At 38.3% G+C, this 19,229-nt stretch overlaps 1 protein-coding gene across 2 annotated transcripts; it reads left to right on the top strand.

The window, feature by feature from the left end:
- Nucleotides 1-245: 245 nt before the first annotated feature.
- LOC104927907 (rhodopsin) lies at nt 246-18,613 on the top strand. 2 transcript variants are annotated; one of them, XR_003463862.1, is made up of 2 exons: nt 246-537; nt 9,748-10,559. XR_003463862.1 is itself a non-coding variant. In XM_010742090.2 (2 exons), exon 2 carries the CDS (start codon nt 17,213-17,215, stop codon nt 18,263-18,265), a length of 1,053 nt encoding a protein of 350 aa, XP_010740392.1. In that variant the 5' UTR covers nt 252-537; nt 17,165-17,212; the 3' UTR covers nt 18,266-18,613. The 2 variants fall into 2 exon arrangements, 1 of the variants encoding a protein (XP_010740392.1); XM_010742090.2 differs by lacking the exon at nt 9,748-10,559 and adding an exon at nt 17,165-18,613 and having other exon boundaries at nt 252-537.
- Nucleotides 18,614-19,229: the final 616 nt, after the last annotated feature.

Below are 19,229 nucleotides of genomic sequence, written 5' to 3'. Positions count from 1 at the left end.
CTCCCTGTACAGATTGTAAAGCCCTCTGAGGCAAATGTACTTTGTGACTTTGAGCTATACAAATAAAATCTGATTTGATTTATCTCAGGATAACATTTGTTCGATAATATAAGATAATGAAAAATAAATAACTCGAGAGAAAACAAATGAAGTTAACTCATTATCACAAGACAATGGAGGAAATATAATGTATGAATGTATGACCGCATGCGATATTTAAGCTTGTGGACACTTACCATGGCGTATATAGGTTGCGCCGCCCGGCGGGGACCGTAGGTGGCTCAAATCAAACGCTACCACAACGTAACGGTAGTTTTAGCAGTGGCGGGCAGTAAAACTAAAAAACTAAGAAGAGGGTTTTTTTTTTCTAAATAGACGCATTCAATTTGTACATCTGGTAGTCAAAAAAGTAAGAAGGCAAAATATGGGGCATGAAGAACTCAAACTTGGAGAAAGAGGATTACTTTTTCCTGCATCGTCATCGCCGAGAGAGGAGCAGGAGGAGAGGAAGGAGGCCCGTTACCATGCTAACGCGCAGTGAGTTTACGTTACATGATGTGTTTGTTGTTAAACAACACTTACTGCTGTTTTGAAGACATTTACAGATCGGTTAAGAAATCCTTTATTAAGCTGGGATAAAAATATATCAGTAAATCAGATTTTTTAACGTGTTTCCCAAAGTTGACGTACAACTTATTTTAATCCAAAACCAAGATGGTAGCCGGAAGTGAATTAGCTTGCTCATCTCAAAGGGCGCCCCACCAAAATAAAAGTTTCTCAGGTCCATCAAGTCAGTGAGTTAGAGAAAATCTGATAAATCATCAATGTTAAAACTGTGTTTACATGAGGACAACCTAACGTTACTTTCTGTTGTCTATGCATTAGTGCCTGTTTTAGTGATGCTCTCTGGGGCCTGAAAGCAAAATCATCATTATCAATGGAGGCAACAGATGCAGAGTCTCTATTTTAATTAAGTGGACCTGGAGATATTAATGCATGCGTATGCAGACTGTGCACATTTATCTTAAAAAAAAAAGCCTGAGTTAGAGCACATAAAAAAAAAATGGGTTAACATAAAAAAGTTTTATCCAGTGCAGTCCATTTATTAATTATTTACCAGATATGTGTATTAGGCTGTAAGCTACATTTTACTTTTAAAAGATTTGTTCAGCTTTAATCTGAGGGGTGCAAAACACAGGGGCCAGAAACTGAAGATGAAAAATGTAGTTTAAGATTTAAAGAATATGTCTGATCCTGTAATATTGTGTTTTCTGATTTGGGGTTAAAATACAGCAGATTTATTTATTTTTTTGTTACATTTTTAGATATCTATTTGGATCTATTTTGGATTCAGTGGCTTTATATCAGGTACTTCAGCAAATGTAGTAAATTCATTGAAATGCTGTTAAAACATATTCAGACTATATGTAGCCTGTTTCAAAAGCCTCACCTTCAAAACTTCGAGCAGTGTGACATTGCATCATGAGTGATAAAGATAGAATTGATCCTACGGGTCTAAAGCTTCATACCAATTTTTACAGTTCAAACCAATGATGTAAATAACACATAATAATCCATATTTACTGTCATTGGTTTCAACTGAGATAACACAATAAATATTTTAGTGGAACCGCTCTAACAAACCGACAGCTGACTCTTAAGTGTCACAGTGTTATATAAAAAAAAGAAAGACATGCAGAGGTTTTTAATTCTTGATGTGTAATACTTGAATGTGTGAGCAAAAGACGACATTCAGAGTAATGACTGACAGCACATAAAAGCGGTAACTTTAGCCACAAAACTGCTGCTAATTAATGCACTTTGATACGTGCTTTGGTACAGTTTGAATCAAAGGGGAAATAAAAGAGTGCGTCTGGCTCCATAAGTGGGAGGGGAGACCGGGAGAAACCCAGGGTTTCTTACCAATCAACAGTTTAGGTTAACAGAGTCAGTTACCATGGTAACTGTCTTGTAGTTAAAGTCACCCCTCTTTCTTGAGCTGAAAAACGAAAGTTTCCTTCGTCAGAGTTTTCCCTAAACCCTCTTTCTGAAGAGACGGTTTTGCTGTTGATTGTTGTTGATGTTATTATCTTCTGCATGCCGCATCTGCCACGCTGACCTTGGCCTATGGGTTTTTTTTGTTGGTCACAGCTTTTGTGTTTAAATTGCATTGTGCTATTGTATACGGCTGTTATGTACCATGTGATGATAAAAAGTCAACATCATAGATCTATAGGTCAATCTGCCTTTTAATATCTGCTTGTATTGGGTCATTGTAGTTGAGGTTGCCTGATTTCAAATAAAATTTCATGAATTAAGTATATTGACTTTTTAGGTGATCCAAGATCAAGATGTTGGCACTGGAAGTGTTCTGTTTTCGGCTTGCGACATTCCATGTCATTTAACTTTATATTATTAGTATTTTTTGTAAGTTATATGCAGATATCTGAAATTAGGAGAAAAGTGTCTTTCACATATCAAGTTAAACAGGGGAAGCAGAGGAAGGCTTAGCCTGGATATGCTTTATTTAAATGACTGTATATCTGCCAGCTGAAATCCTAGAAACATTGTTCATTACCCCTGCAGGCTAAATCATCAACCGGTGATAGCCAATAGGATTTGAAATTATTTGATCTAAAACAGCTTTTATGGTAATATATAATAATGGGGAAATTGATCTATAGTGCACACCACCTAATAATAGTCTGTTGCATATAGACGTATCAATATGAAAGGAAGTGTCAGGCTTAACATTGAGATTGGATGAAGGACCTTAGGTTTGCTCACAGACTCATTCTCAGCATAACATTGTTGTTTGAGGTTAATTTGTTATATTTTTGTTAGCGTTGCAGTTAGTAGAAAGTTCAGTACTTCTTGTTTAAAATATACTAATTAAAGAAAAAAAAACATTTTGTAACCAGAGTGTCAAATTTGCTGTGAGCAGCTACAGATTAACCAACGTGACTCATGCTTAGTCTGAAACGTTCTCTGTCATGCATATCAGCATGTCTTTGCATCCTTTAAGAAGGCGGAAAACCCATATTAATGTAGCTGAATAAATGTTTTATTTTGTGCTAGTTGACATCAAAGGACTGTAGTATCACTGATGGTGCCCATGCGGCTGCTACAACAGGGAATGGCTTAACTGGAGATAAATCATTTTAGATAGATTTCTAAAACATGCTCGCTCCAGAGACCTTTCCAATCGTACAGTAACAAGAAGCATAAACAATTAGCAGAAGGGAGTTACCGTACTCGTACAGTTGCTTTTATTGCTGAGATTTGCATTTGTGCTAAAATAAGGCTGTGTTACAAGACCAACTAGCAGCTTTTTGGTTGAATTTTTCCTGCTGTTTTTGAAATGTACACACAGAATCAAATGAACTATAGCAGATGGATGTGATAGGCAGTGTGTTAATTGGTATGAAAAAAAAATAGATGAAGGAACACAGGAGGCGCTGTGCTCTGTTTCATGTCATGATTTATCACAGTGCCTTTGCTGTGTTCCTCTGCCAAACACTTTTGAGCCACATGATCCAGTTGAAATCAGTTGTTGTTTCATATTTGGTGGAACAAAACAAACAGTGAGACTTCTTTAAAACATTGAACATGGCACACACACACACACACACACACACACTGACTGTTGGTGTGTTGCGTTAAAAGCCTGGATAAGGCCAGAGCAAGGCATGAATCAAGGCTGTGTTAGTGGAAAGAGCTCATATGGCGGGTGTCTGGAATATTAAACTGGGCAGACTGGTACTTGGTAAGACTCTGAGCTCAGCAGACATGAGCACACTGTTTGGCCATGATCTGTAAGACACTGTCACTTTACCAGACAGTGAGGAGCTGTCTCCTGGATGAGCACAGAGCTTTAGGGATACCAGCAGCTTCCCAGACGAGCAACAAACAGCTTTGAAAATATAGAGATTATACTGTGCAGCAGCAGAATCACAAGATTCAAGAAAACAAGGGTGACGGACAACAGTATCTAACCACTGTGTGTACGCGAGCACCAACACTTACGCAACTAAGTACTGGATGATCATGTTAGCATTTGGGTTACTCAGTTCTGTTCCAAGCCTTTCAGGGATTACTGATGGGCCTATCATATTTTTGGCAACATAATTTAAGAGGTATTATCTAATATGGGTTGTGTCAGTAAGTAAGCAAATATGATGAGACAGAAGTGGCACAATTGTGTGTGTTTTACATGTGAGGTAATGACAAAGATAAGAGCATGCATGTGTGCAGTGCTTTATTTTATGCGTTGTGTTTAAAATAGCAGGCTTAAACCTTTCAACAGCAGCCGTACATAATCATGACACACATCACAAGATGCTGCGCAGCTTTCATTTATGACCAGAGAGTCTTTTCATTCAAACACATGCACAAACAAAAAGACGCAGACAGACACACACACACACATGAACAATAAATATTCATCTGATCCAGCTTTGATCAGCCACCACACGTAAACTCATTAGGCGTTCTGTAATGCACATTTGTCCATTTCGAAGGCAGGCAAGGAGAGAGTGAAGTTAAAAATGAAAACGTCTGTCCATGTTAGAAGTGATAGCACACACACATGTGTAAAACATTATTTACGCTCATTTTCTGGTGAAAACGGTTGGAAATGACAATCTGCCTTGTGGCTAATGCAGGATTAACACCTCTTTTCAACAACATGCTGATCGGTTAGAGGTCCACACGTGTAGCATTTTTTATCTAGCAGTGTAGCTAATTGCTATCCCTCTCCTCATCCTCTCCTTTCGCGTGTGAAAGTGAAGCTATGGTGGCTGTGAACAAGTGGAAAATATGAAAGGCACTATCTAGAGCCAGTGTTTGTCCTTTCTGGGCAATTCATGGTGGACTCTGTAGAAGAGGACCCATGGCATATGTAGATATTAAAGGTTCATTCTAAGGTAATAATTTTATATTCCATTTCTTTCATATTCTAGTAAATAGAGTCCTCTAAATCTTACACACTGGACCTTTACGGTTAACTAAAATGCTATATGGTTATTCTGACGTTTGATTTTTATTCTTGACTGTGACCACTGTCGACGTGCAGTAGGGTTAAATAATTCAGGAACACTCGCCTCAAAGGAGACTGGACCATTTATAGCTACAAATGGCTTTATATTTGTATTTGATGGGTGGAAAAGAGATGCTCCTCTCAAGCATACAAGCAGCAGAGAATGCAGAGGGTAACAGAATGGGACTGAGCAGACATCTATCACTGAGATGAGATATACATAATGCACAAGGCAAGAAATGCCAGTGAATGTATGATTAATAAGAAACCAAAACATGGGGCAGGAGGGTGGGGTGGAGGAGGTGTAACCACCAACAGCAGCTGCATGTAGCAGGTAGAAGCACGCAGCTTTAGCACACAGCAGCAGTGAAGACCAGCAGAGTATGAGTGTGAGCCTGCCAGATTACAGTCTGACTGCTGCATTGCCTTGATTGCACTAGGACTGTATCACACAGTCATTATTATTATTATTATTATTATTATTAATTACTCTGTATATTTATTTTTATTAATATGACATTTGTTTGGTCTATAAAATGACTGTCTAAGTATATGCGTTATTGATTTTAATGAAATGTCAGAAAAATACCCATTTAAGGTGCCATTTATACATTTTTCTAGCCAACAATAACACAAAGAAACACACCCAGTCCTTACATTTTAGGCTTTTTATTTTACTACTTAACCTGTTAATCAATTTTAAAATTACCTGATTGATTTCCTGTCAACAAATGTCTTAGCTTGAACGTGACTTGTGATTAAAGTAAACTACTAACAGTGTGCATGCCTTTAGACTTTAGACCTTCTGAACTACCATTACCTATCTGTCCATGCTCGCAGCACAGGTTTACATTACATTACATTCACTCATTCAGCTGACGCTTTCATCCAAAGCAACTTACCAAAAAGGTAAACTGGGAAAGGAAAGGCTCAAGGAATGACTTTTTATCTAGTGTCGCCATGGGGTCACAATGTCTTTGTTTTATGACCAAGTACCTGTAAAACAAATGTTATTCCCATCAGCCCCAGCTGCACTTGCTAACATGCTAAACTAAGGCGGTCAGCATGGTTGCCATCACACATTCTTAATATCAGCATTGTTAGCATGCTGATATTAGCATTCAATTCGAAGTTCAGCCGCTAAGCACAGCCCCCGCAGCCAAATTTTTCGCCCTGCTGCTTAAAAGTAACTATGTGGACCCTTTTATGTGTGAGTTTGATCTTTTTGCATTGATCCCTTTCTGCACCTATATTAGCTGGTCATGCAGACAAACTCACGTGATTCTCACTTAGTCACAGTCAATTTTCCAGCAGGTCAGTTCCTACGCCAATTATCAGACCCCCTCCCTCCTCCCATGTAATTCAATGAGCAGACCTGAGGCTTTGTGGCCCTGCTGTGTCTGTAGGGAACTTTGGCTAACTAGCAGACTTCAATCAACTTTCAGACTGTAGCTGAAACTCCTCAATTAACGCTGTCAGACTTTGTAGCCTTGAGAGAAATGCTGGAGTGTTTCATAACAGTAAGTTAGCAAAACAGAGTCCTCTTGACGCAGAAAGAGGGATTGATCATTTCTAGTGTTAGCTCGGAGAACAGTGAAACACTTTTAATTTTCATGCATACCTACAGGAAAAATACTTCTTTAAAATATTTTATTCACAAGTCAAGTTAATGTAACGGCATATCGTTTCTAGAGGAGTCAAATGAGGTTGCCAAGCAGATGGGGTGTAAAGCCTTTGTAGCTTATTCCTAGTCACACCCCTGAGGAGCCCAATCCATCATCTGCTGATCTGTCTCTGAATCTGCACTTGTCCCTCCCTCTCATTAAGGAAATGAAAGCCTTAATTGGAAATTGTGTTAATTCTCTGACATGTTTGAAACTCTATCTTCCCTTCACTTCCTCTAAATTGCAGACCAATTTGACAAATTTAGGGCGGCAGCTCCACTGATGCATATCCTGGTTAAACGTTTTCATCTTCGCCCACTTCCGCCACATTATGAGCCCGATGATTAATGTCTGCAAAACTTACAAGCATGCTGGTTCACCAAAACTAATCTGTGGTGGAAAATTGGAGTAGTGAGTTGGTCTAACAGTCACGCATGAATAAGAATTTTGTTTTGAATTGAAGATCATCTTGTAGATGATAAGTGCAGTGGCATAATGGATTACTGCTCTGTTCATGAAGGAACCAAACACATGGAATTAATAATGCATCTATGCAGATGAGCATACGCCAGCTTCAAACAGTCTCTTATTCATGTCCCTCACTTGACAAAACCCCTGTTTCCTTTGACCTGTGATGACTAGAAATGAAACACAAAACAACGTCGCCATACTTTAAGCTGCTTTTCTCTTGTCGAGACTACGGCATGAAAGAACAGTGTAAGAAAAAAGGCTGGTCCAACCCTGTGCTACCAGGAAGTCACTTAATAGCTACAATACACGAATTTAGAAGTAAATACAGTTTCTCAATGGCTGCACGTGAAACTAATGGTTTTCACATGGGACAGCACTTTCTGTGGCTTATTGTGTCTCAACTCTGATCCTGTCGAAACAGTACATGTCAAGGAAGAGACATTATGCATGCAGAGAAAGAGTTAAATAATAACACGTCCAACTGTTGTTGTTGTGTGTCTTGCATTTGGAAGCAGTGCGATGCCAGTCGCTGATGGCAGTGGTAGATGCATCTGTTGTAATATTAGACTCTAATTATAGTAAAACGATGATATGGTTAAGGAAGATGCTTCGTTAAAAATCAGTACTACTGTCAGGACTGGAGATGTTGTGGCAGTCTTGAATGTGTTTTTGTAAATACACAAGTGAACATACAATCTGTAGTTTCTGCCAGATAACTCTGTGCTTTGTGCAGTGTTTTTATCATGGCAAACCAAATTGAAAATGTTAATTTTAAGGTTTCCTGTAGGGCTAGACCAATATATTGTCTCATATTTTCGTATTACAGGCATATAGATACAGATATATAGATGTGTATGTCAGCAGAGTAACAAGTAACAGGGAAGTTCTATTGTATAAAGGTCTGTTTTAGGTAATTTACACACCATTACAGCTAAATGTTATGCTCAGTACATATCTAAATCAAATCTCAGTACATTTCCAAAAATAATATATAGGGAATATACAGTGCGACATTGATCCATTATCAAGGCCATGGTGACGTTCAAATGTCGAAAGATATTCAGTTCACATTATTTTTGGAGAAGCCACAAAATGGTTGGCATTTTCAATCAAACAATCATCAAATCAATTATCAAAATAGTTTCTGAAAAATGTTCAATCAACGGATTCATCTACTAATCGTTCAGCTCTAAAGGGACCCTTGTCAAAAACCTTGTTTTAGTTATGTGTTGCTGAGGTTTTGGGGGTGTAGACTTGTGAAAAATGATTTGGACTGAGAGTCAGCTCCTGTTAGTAGCTTTGGATGGGTTTTAGTCCAGCTTGGCAGATTTTGGCACATCTGTAGTTCAGCAATCAGGCATATTGGATTTAAGTTCATTTCGGCTACATTGTGTGCACCACATCACACAAGATTCAGGTTGGAAATCAACAAAGTGGCCCCTCAACTGTACACCGAAGGCGAGGCAGAAAAGCTATCCATACAGGTCTAACTGTATGACAAAAGCCAACTTGCTGGTATCAAGCCTGACCCAGGTGTTTATCTTGCTACCTGCCATGCTCTAGTTTACAACCCCCAAAATCTGTGTGGCTGTTGAGCATGTGAGTGATGAGATATGATAAAAAGGACTTTAGAGAGGGCTGATGAATATGTGTGGCTTTGAAGCGGTTGTTGTGTGATCGTGTGCAGATGAGAGCGTGGGAGGTGTCGTGTTTGAATGTGTGTGTGTCTGTGTGTGTGTGTGTGTGTGTCTGTGTGAGTGTGTGTGTCTGGAAGTGTTTGCTGATGAGAGTGACATTTGTGCGCACAGTGAGAGGTTTAACCACCAGCATCTGGGGCTTCTTTTCCTCTGAACCCTCTTACATCAACCAGGAGAGGAAAGAACCCCAACGTTTTAAGTCCCACTGAAATCACAACCTAGTCAGTGTGTGTGTGTGTGTGTCTGTGTGTGTGTGTGTGTGTGTGTCAAAGTGAGAACACTGCTCTCCACACACTCTACAGGATTTCAGCACTCTGCACATACACCGTGAATTCATCACCTTAGCAACCAGTCGATTGAAAGATGATGAATCATGCCAAAGACTGCTAATTTCTTTGCAGTTGTCAAACATGAACAATGGGCGGTAAGATGGAGTCACAGAAACGTCACCACAGACAGAATGTTATATGTGTGTGTGTGAGCTTGAAAGACTACCATAAACAGACAGAAAGGAAGAGAGGCCAAATCAAGGCTAATCGGAGGATAGTGAAACAGAGAAAGAACAGGCTTACTGCTTGCTGTTAACACTTCTGACTGACCAGAGAGAAACACTGTAAGCAGTAGTGGTAGTTATGTACTCGTTCTCTCTTTGAAGAGATCTGTCACATGCAGGTTTCAGCTGCTGTACATTTGATTGCACACCAGTGATCAGTACATAAATGAAAATAGGTAAAATAGGTCCAAGCAGAGCCTGACACACCAGTCTCTCCCCTCATTTCAGATGAGAGCGTTGATGTGGTGTGATTTGATTTCCTGCAGATCTCCAGTGAATAAAGCAGTTAACAACACCTCTGACCTAATCTTCTGCTCTCTTAAGGTGACTGAGTGGGCCCCGGATGCTATTCCTGACAAACAGCAGTCTTTGATAAGAAGGGAGGATCTGAGAGGTCCATCTGACATACATTACTGCCTGCTGAGAGTGCTGACACATCCCCCTCCCGCATAATAATAGCAGTGATGGTGTAAAAGACATCAGTTAAGTTAAAGAAACACAGACATACATCAGTTGCAATGCACCAGGATTAGAGAGAAACGCTGCCGTTACGATAAATAAATCCATTAAAAAGAGGTGGCTTGACAGTGTTAAATTCTGCCGTCCTGAGACGGTGCTGCTAATTCAGCAATAAGATGCAAATATTTCTTCAGCTGATTGCTGTAGAGTCAACAGTAATGCAGAATATGAACGATTATGCATGTCAAGCAGTATACCGAAGCATAACAGCTCCCACTGCTGGTAAACATCCTGAAAGCCTGTGTGGCACCAGAGATTATCAGTCAACTGCCTTTCTACATGAAGCTTTGATTGATTTACAGTCCTGTGTACAGGGAAAGAACAGTCTACTGTTGGCAAGATATAATATTAATTGTCTGCTGTATCCAGTGGACTGTTTGTTTTTAATGGGAAGTTTGTGTGTGATTATACCTAAGCAACAAGCAAGACGACAACAAGAAGCAAATTAATGCTGAACAGACCACAATTACCGATTACTTGGCTCTCAAACAAGTAATCAATCATTAATTTGACAAACGGTTATTCATCATTAATCCGTTCCGTTCTTTAAGAATCGTGGGAACTCTATGTCGCTGTCACTATCAATCACACATGGCCCTGGCGGCAAGTGAACCCCCTCGGACACACACCTGCTTAGATCAACCAAATTGTTGACAGCAACAATATAAATGGCTTTGTATGCGACACACCTATATGTTTATTTAGCTGTTTGTTATTGTCTGCTTTTTAAGCATATTGTATGTCCTATTTTTGCTATTTCATCCCACCCATAGAGAATCATAGACACATTTTTGTGTCAGCTTGTGGGAATGTTTTCTTTGAAAAATACTAAAACCATAAATCCATGATAAAAGTAGTCTAGAGGGTCTAAGGACAGAGGGTGTCACTTCCTGTACAGATTGTAAAGCCCTCTGAGGCAAATGTACTTTGTGACTTTGGGCTATACAAATAAAATTGATTTGATTTAGTTTCTTTCAATCGACTAATCGATAATTGAACTGATTGTTGCTGCTCTCCAACTGATAATTCAGTAATGAAAATGATCTTTAGTTGCAATCCATAAACAAAGGGCATCAAAGATTATTTTAAGCGGTGAGTTTTTATTGTTTGGACAATGTAACTACAAAATGAATCTTGACATCTATGACACCAGCTGATGTTATTTTTGCTGTTACGGGCCTGATGATTTATAACTCTCAGTGTGAAATCTATGTGGGAGCTGGTGGTGTGGAAAGTGCCATGTCCTGGTCACAGTGTTCCCTCCTCTCTACCGGTCACTCAGCAAGAGAGTTCCTGTGGGCAGAGTGAGAGAGCATCACACTCTGCCCACACATTTGTCCTCCAAAAACCACAGTCATCTTCATACGCAAAAAGTCAGACCGTGAAGCTGCGTCTTTTTGAACATAGTCAAAGTTTTATTCGTTGAATACATGTGATATAAAAAGGTTGCTTTGAAGTAAGTGATATTTCTAAATGTAGCTAGGATTGACAACCCCAGAACTGGTGATGGACTGAATGATGGCTCTCAGATTGAAGAGAAAATAATACACAAGAGGAAGAGAAAGTTTAGTAACAATATGGTAACCCGTGTTTTGCTATAAAATCTGTTGTCAGGACTGTTCTCACATAGTTTTGATACGATTTTAAACAGTGCTTCCTCCAGACCATGTCTACTTTACACATTAGCACACCTCAAGGCAGTAACAGTACATCTACTGTGCTTATACGTGTTTCTCTTTTGGAGAGAAAGTCATGCACTATTCATAAGGGTAAGGCTGAATCTTGGTGTATTATTCATTAGAGAGGGCCTTGTCAGAGGCATCTACAGTAAACTCAAGGTTTAGGCACTACAGTACTGTCCATTTTCAGTGGAAATCAACCAGCCAGCCTTTGTACAGGAGTCTCAGACGAAACATCATCTTTGTGACATTATGGTGGCTCATGTAGCTGGTTCATTACATTTACTTGAAACAAAAGAGTACAACAAGTGCAACACAAATATCGCATTGGATCCTGGTTAATCTAGAAAGACAATTAAAAGTATCAGATAAAATATGATCAACTTCTCTGATGATAGAGGAAGTTGTGCCCCTCAAACTCTTACTGAAAGAGAAGTATTATCAGCTAAATGTGCTGAAAGTATTAAAGGCAAACATAAAAATCCTCCTGTGACAGACATGGTTTTGTATATGAAAACTTATTAGATCGTTAATACTGATACATCAACGTGTAAGTTTCATTTTACTGTTGTAGCTGGATGTTTGCATATGGACGATAAGGACATCACCTGCACAAATTTGTATTTGTCTTTTAAGTGTAAGAGTTATTTAAATGAAACTAAATGAAACCATCTGAGAAGTTTAGAGGAGAAATCATTTTGTGGTGGAACTGCTAACAACTCATGATGAGTGGCCCCAACTAGATGCTGCTTTTCGGTTTTGGGTCCTATATTATATCTTTTTAAAAATATAAAATCTTAATATGAAAACTACAGCTTTTTTAAAGATGCAATGGATCAATATAATATGACAGACACAGACTATGTGTGCTTATTTTAGCTTCCTGAGGAGGGCAGCAAAACACTTGCAGATCTGCCACAACAGAGTAGGAGACTTAACAGCTCAACAGAAGGTCTCTGCTGATCTCCTCCTGGATCTGTAAATCCTTTACAACATGTTGATGCATATCTGGAGTAGACATTGTAATTCTCAGGTCTCACCTACCAGCTCCAGCTTGGTTTTGTCTTTAACTCACTTTTGTATAGTTTAATAGCCTTAGTTTAACTTGAGTTACATATATCCCACAATAGTGATGTATTATCCTTTAACACTAGTATGTCTCATTTTATCATTTATTTATATACTTAAAACCAGCCTTTGTTTATATCTAAAATCAAACAAAACAAATCTAGGCCAATGCTGTTTTGTACTGCTTTGGGTTTTTACATATCTGGTGTTAGACTAGGGGTTCAACAAGTCTACAAAATATTTAAAACAAGTTAAAAACACCAGTCACAACATCCCCAAGTGGTACTTGAGGATATTTCATTTAGCTCACATTCATCTTTTAGTAAAGTGGCCAACCATGACCTGAAAATAATACTAGTCACCTGTCTTTCACTTTTTACCGGAACTCATGCCTAGTTTTTAAAACATGCATCATGAAACTGTTTCAGTACAGTCATATTTCTCCTCTGCTAGTTCTCTTTCTTAGTAGCTTAAACATCTCATAGATGTCATTTATTTTATTTAATCGATACAGCCCATTAATTAAAAACAAAAAATAAACAAACAAAAAACAAGCTTCTGCTTCTGTAAATTGGTTACACACAGTCAGTGTCATTTACTATCCACTAGAGAGCATAGTTTATTAAAAACGAAAACATTTCTGTTATTTTCCTGGACCATTTCAAGTTACTATGCCACAGTTTTTCGGTATCACACAACAGAATAAAAATATTTTTATATATTGACTGCTCTATTGGCATGATGTATGCTTTTATTATCGAAAGGAAAGAATTTCAGTGCGTGAGGAATTTGTGAGACTGTGGTGGGTGGACCTCGGACCCTCTAGGGACAGACTGAGATGCTTTGCAGAAACAAAAGTGTAAAACGCAACATCGGATCTCTTACTTTATTATGAAATCTATCCCCTACAGGTAATTAATTGGAAACACTGAATTTATGTTTTATCCCTGTAAAAATCCTGTTCAAGAGGTTTTATCAGCAAAGGTCTTTCATATTTTCAGTTGTTTTTATTGATCATTTATTTAACCTTGTATCTCTAGTGCTTTTTAATGGTTTGAAGAAACTTCACATCCACTGGTGCTTACTTTAGGCTACATGAGTAACCAAGAAAATAATTAACAGTTGTGTAGTTTTTTGTTCTCCACAATGCAGCCTGCTAATTACTTTAGAAAAACATTTTTCAATAATAAACAAGACACCAAAAACATAGCAATGACTGTTTCACACTTTATTATTATTTATCTATTATCCTTTTCAACATGGAGGAAAATTCCAAAACATTCACCCATAACAACATTGTCAAATGTTTCCTGTAATGTTCTGTCAAATAAAAACATCCTAGCAAATCTACAAAGCATTTATCAGAATCAGAATCAGAAATACTTTAATAATCCCAGGGGGAAATTATTTTATGCATACAGGTTAATTAAAATATGACTAAATATTCATTAAAAACTAGTGACACCTTATGGGCTCCCATGAAGGCCTAGTTGCATACATGCAAATGTGACTAATTCACTAATTCAATTTGTCAAAGTTCATACAATTTATGTTACACATTCATAAACAAATGTTTTAATATAAAAAAATGAAAGAGAGAGAGAGAGAGAGAGAGAGAGAGAGAGAGAAAAAAATGAGGTATCGCATCTAAACCCAGCAACATCCTATTGAGTGAGAGTGACCCTCTGCGACATTAAGTCCATTAGAGACCTGTGAGAGTAAGACATCCATAAGCCCCAAATCTCTTTAATACAACACCCATTAGGAAAGTGCTGAGCTCTTTACCCTCAGCTAAGACGGTCCACCACTCAGCAACACCACTGCCTCTGTTCTACATTCAATAAAGTACAGAGAAATACCCACTTACCACACATAAATACAAGAGACAGTGATATAGACTTTTTTTTACAAACAAGTTATCTTCTGCTGCTATCTTAGGCAGGGCACTCCAGTGAAAGAAAGTCTTAATGTCTGTGAAGTAGTTATGTGGTTTAACAAGGCATGTATCACAGCAGTGGCTGTGTGGTATGACTTGTACTTTTTTCCTCAATTCTACATTTCAGCATAGTTAGAAATAATCATTGAAGAATTAGGGTATTTTCTACTTTATTTATTTTCAAAAGATGTATTAAGAATGATGAAATAATAAGATTGTGGCTAAATGCCACTACATTTGTTAGTGGTTGGAAGATTTGATGCTTTTCTTTGTAATAAGACAGCAAATTTAATTATCTTTGGTTCTGTTGTTAGGACAAAACAAGCAACAGCAGTTTGAGACAACACTCTGCATTTTTTTCTCTAACATTTTGTACAAAAACTAATTGATTAATTAATTAATCAAGTATAGGCAGATTCATTAGTAATGAAAATAATTATTGTAGTTGTCGGTCTACTAGGCCTACTACGAGTAATGTGTGACTGGCATATTGCTAATTAGAAGGGTAAACTCAATCAAGTGTATGAGTAATTTTGGGTTCTTGTACTTCTTGAGTGACACACACACACACACACACACACACACACACACACTTATTTATTTATTTATTTATTTCAATTAATCACTTTTACCTTCTTAGCTCTATTTGGGTCAGGGGGCAGGCTAAGACAGATTGACACTAGCCTAATGCTTGAATTTGCATCTATGGATAAGCAAATTAGCAGTTATAGTGCCCTGTAGCACCCTATAATGAAATAATTTCCCGAAAAGGTAATAACGCCTGAAAATGTAATGATTTGCACTTAACTCGACCAAAAATGTAATAAACCCCAATAATGTAATAACTTCACTAAGGTTGGTGATGGACTTACCTCCTTGGGAGACCAGAAATCACTACCTCATGAAAACAACCACAAACCAACAAAAAAAACATAGGCCTACATGTCTACTCATAAATGATTATATCACTTTCAATGTCACATTGACTACACATACTGTCATACTTATAGTATTATATTATATTATATAGTATATTTTGAGATTTACTTGTATAAATAAATATTAAATAAAAATGTCAGCATCAAAATGACTAAACTTGATGACTCCTTTTGGGGTTTATACAGGGTTTCTGAAGTTGTGTGTGGTTTCTAAAATTAAAGATTTAAATCCTGTTTTATAGACATGACATAATTTCTGCAACGCTATCTGCTGGTAATGTCAGTAACATGTTTATATCGGATTTTCCATTATACAGTCACTAGTTTCGTTATAAAAAATATGCTTTTGATATGTTAACTAATTTCGGTAGTCAGTATCCTGGCCACTAGAGGGCCTGCAGGGGAGAACACGATCAGGGTCTTTTTCAGTGGTGGCTAGCTAGCTGAAAATATGTCCAGCAGCAATGAAGCTCTCTGTATATGATTACTTGGTAAGTGAGTATGCAATGTCTCAGCATCAATACCTTCAGATTTCTGTACAATACCAGAAAAAGTTTGGTAATGGTAGGATAGTGGTAGGCTTTAGACTAGATTTTACTGATATTCACTTCTTGATACTTTAGCCAAGGCTTGGCTACTCTTTAAATAGTTTATGATGTCTATCAGAAAATTGTTTGGTAGGATATGATAATAAAGTCGTAGGCTACAGGCTAGATTTTTGTTATTGACCACATGTTACATGTGGTCATAATGTAATATATAATGTAATTAGAAGTTTGAATATGGAGAATCTTTATTAAAAGCTATATTTTTTTTTAAATAATACACCCATGGGGCGTTTAGAGGGTGAATAAAAGTATTGCTTTTCCATAAAAAAATATATTTAGTCTGAATTAATTATTTTAAAAATCTTTTTTATCAAATCCGGTGTATATAACATTATTAGATTCTCAAAACACAAAATGTATAACTCTGGTCTGAAAATGAACATAATATATATTACATTATCTGTCAAGTATTACATAATCAGTTTTGGGGGGGAAAAAAAATCCTCCTAAAAAATGTAATAAATTCCTAATAATGTAATAAGGTATTACATTTTCGATCGAGTTAAGTGCAAATTTTATTACATTTTCAGGCGTTATTACATTTTCTTATTACATTATAGGGTGCTACATGCCCTCCACCTGAACATTTTTGTTTGAGGAGTTGGACGCACCTGGAAGAAAGCCATACAAATATGGAGAGACCTGTAAACTGTGCACATAAACTATACAGAAACAATACAGACTCAATTTGAATAAAGTTTACATGAGAAGATGAATTATCTATTTGAGGTACCGTGTTATAATCATGCTTTAAAATAAGCAGTTATCAGATAGCTCCTTGATAGGCATGAGCAGGTGTAACCTTAATATCTTGATGAGTGGTCAGTTATGTTTGCAGTGGTGGCTGGATTAGATATTAACTGTGGCCTAAATCACTTTGTGCTGACGGATTTGGAAAGTGATAATCCAAGGTGTGCCTTTAAAAGCCAGACCTGGGTCCATTTGTAGCAAGGTCCCTCTCCATCGCTCTCTCTCTCTCTCTCTATCTCCCAGCCAGAAGAAACACCACCGAAGGGCTGATCGCAACCGCAAACCGCAACCATGAACGGCACGGAGGGACCATACTTCTATGTCCCTATGGTTAATACCACCGGCGTTGTCCGGAGTCCTTATGACTACCCTCAGTACTACCTTGTCAGCCCAGCAGCTTATGCTGGCCTGGGTGCCTACATGTTCATGCTCATCCTCTTTGGATTTCCCCTCAACTTCCTCACTCTCTACACCACACTGGAAAACAAGAAGCTCCGGACCCCTCTAAACTACATCCTGCTGAACCTTGCAGTGGCTAACCTCTTCATGGTGTTTGGAGGATTCACCACAACAATGTACACCTCTATGCACGGTTACTTCGTCCTAGGACGCCTTGGCTGCAATCTGGAAGGATACTTTGCTACCCTTGGTGGTGAAATCTCGCTTTGGTCACTGGTTGTTCTGGCTGTTGAAAGGTGGGTGGTTGTCTGCAAGCCCATCGCCAACTTCCGCTTTGGAGAGAATCACGCAATCATGGGTTTGGCCCTCACCTGGGTAATGGCAAATGCTTGTGCCGCGCCCCCTCTTGTTGGCTGGTCTCGCTACATCCCTGAGGGCATGCAGTGCTCATGTGGAGTCGACTACTACACACGCGCAGAAGGCTTCAACAATGAGTCCTTTGTCATCTACATGTTCTGCTGCCACTTTCTACTTCCAATGTTTATTATATTCTTCTGCTACGGCCGTCTGCTCTGTGCTGTCAAGGAGGCTGCTGCTGCCCAGCAGGAGTCTGAAACCACCCAGAGGGCTGAGAGGGAAGTCTCCCGCATGGTCGTAATCATGGTCATCGCCTTCGGAGTTATGTGGTTCCCCTATGCCGGTACAGCTTGGTATATCTTCACACATCAAGGCTCTGAATTCGGACCAGTCTTCATGACCCTCCCGGCCTTCTTTGCTAAGGGTGGCGCTGTTTACAACCCCGCGATCTACATCTGCATGAACAAGCAGTTCCGTAACTGCATGATGACCACCCTTTGCTGCGGCAAGAATCCCTTCGAGGAGGAGGAGGGATCTTCTGCCAAGACCGAGGCCTCCTCTGCCTCCAGCTCTGTGTCTCCTGCATAAAAAGGCTGTCAACACAGGCTCCATGATCCACTATCCAAGAAGAAGACTTCTGCTCCCCCCGGGAAACGACTGAAGGCTAATGTCTACATAATTAACTTCCTTTTTGTATTTTTACAAATGAGTTGGTTCAACCTAAAGACTGTTGCAGGAAAGGTCAGCCCATTACAGAGTTTTTCCTGTATGTACAGAATATCCAACTTAACTATCTATGAGATTTTTTTTTTTTCCTCAGAGGAAAGGGAAAAATTTTTCATCTTTTACAGTTGGATCCTAAATGATACTGGCTTATTTTTGAATGTAGAGGCATGTAATCAAGGCAACGTAAAATAAAACGCACTTTGCAAATGACTCATCCTGTTTATGTTTTACTTACAATTTGGGTGGCAAAGTTCATATGAATGTAGTATATTTAATTAAATGAATAAATGTGAATGACCTATTCAGAATGCATTTATGTCCAGTCAATATCTACTTTTAGAGCTGATATTTAAGCGAATACTGCTCTTATACTACAGAAATTGATTGTACAGACACTAAGACAATACAGAAACTAAGAATAGGGTTTGAATTTCTCATGTAGAGGCTTTGCTACTGTAATCTCATTTCAATCACAGGTCACCTTGGACTTAGAACTTGGCCTACCTAAGGGATTATGATATTAATCAGGGATGAATATACACATGACACAACAGCAACTTTATCTGATGACTAATATTAATCACATTAATTAAAGGTTAACACAGACAAGACTTATTGGATAAATAGGTATTACCAAGAGACACCTTGATGCAAAGGTTGTGTAATGGAAAAGATTATTCCATCATATCACACACACAAACCATTTATTAAGTGTTTTGGGATTTCCCAATAAAAAAAAGAAAGTAAGCACTGTACATTAATAGATACTTAAAAACAATATTAGCTGTGTAGTACTGCAGTATAGTGTGTACAGTGCGTTCCTTAA

Source organism: Larimichthys crocea, chromosome XV (assembly GCF_000972845.2).
Source record: "Larimichthys crocea isolate SSNF chromosome XV, L_crocea_2.0, whole genome shotgun sequence".
NCBI lineage: Eukaryota > Metazoa > Chordata > Actinopteri > Sciaenidae > Larimichthys > Larimichthys crocea.
This window is presented reverse-complemented; position numbering and strand designations above follow the sequence as displayed.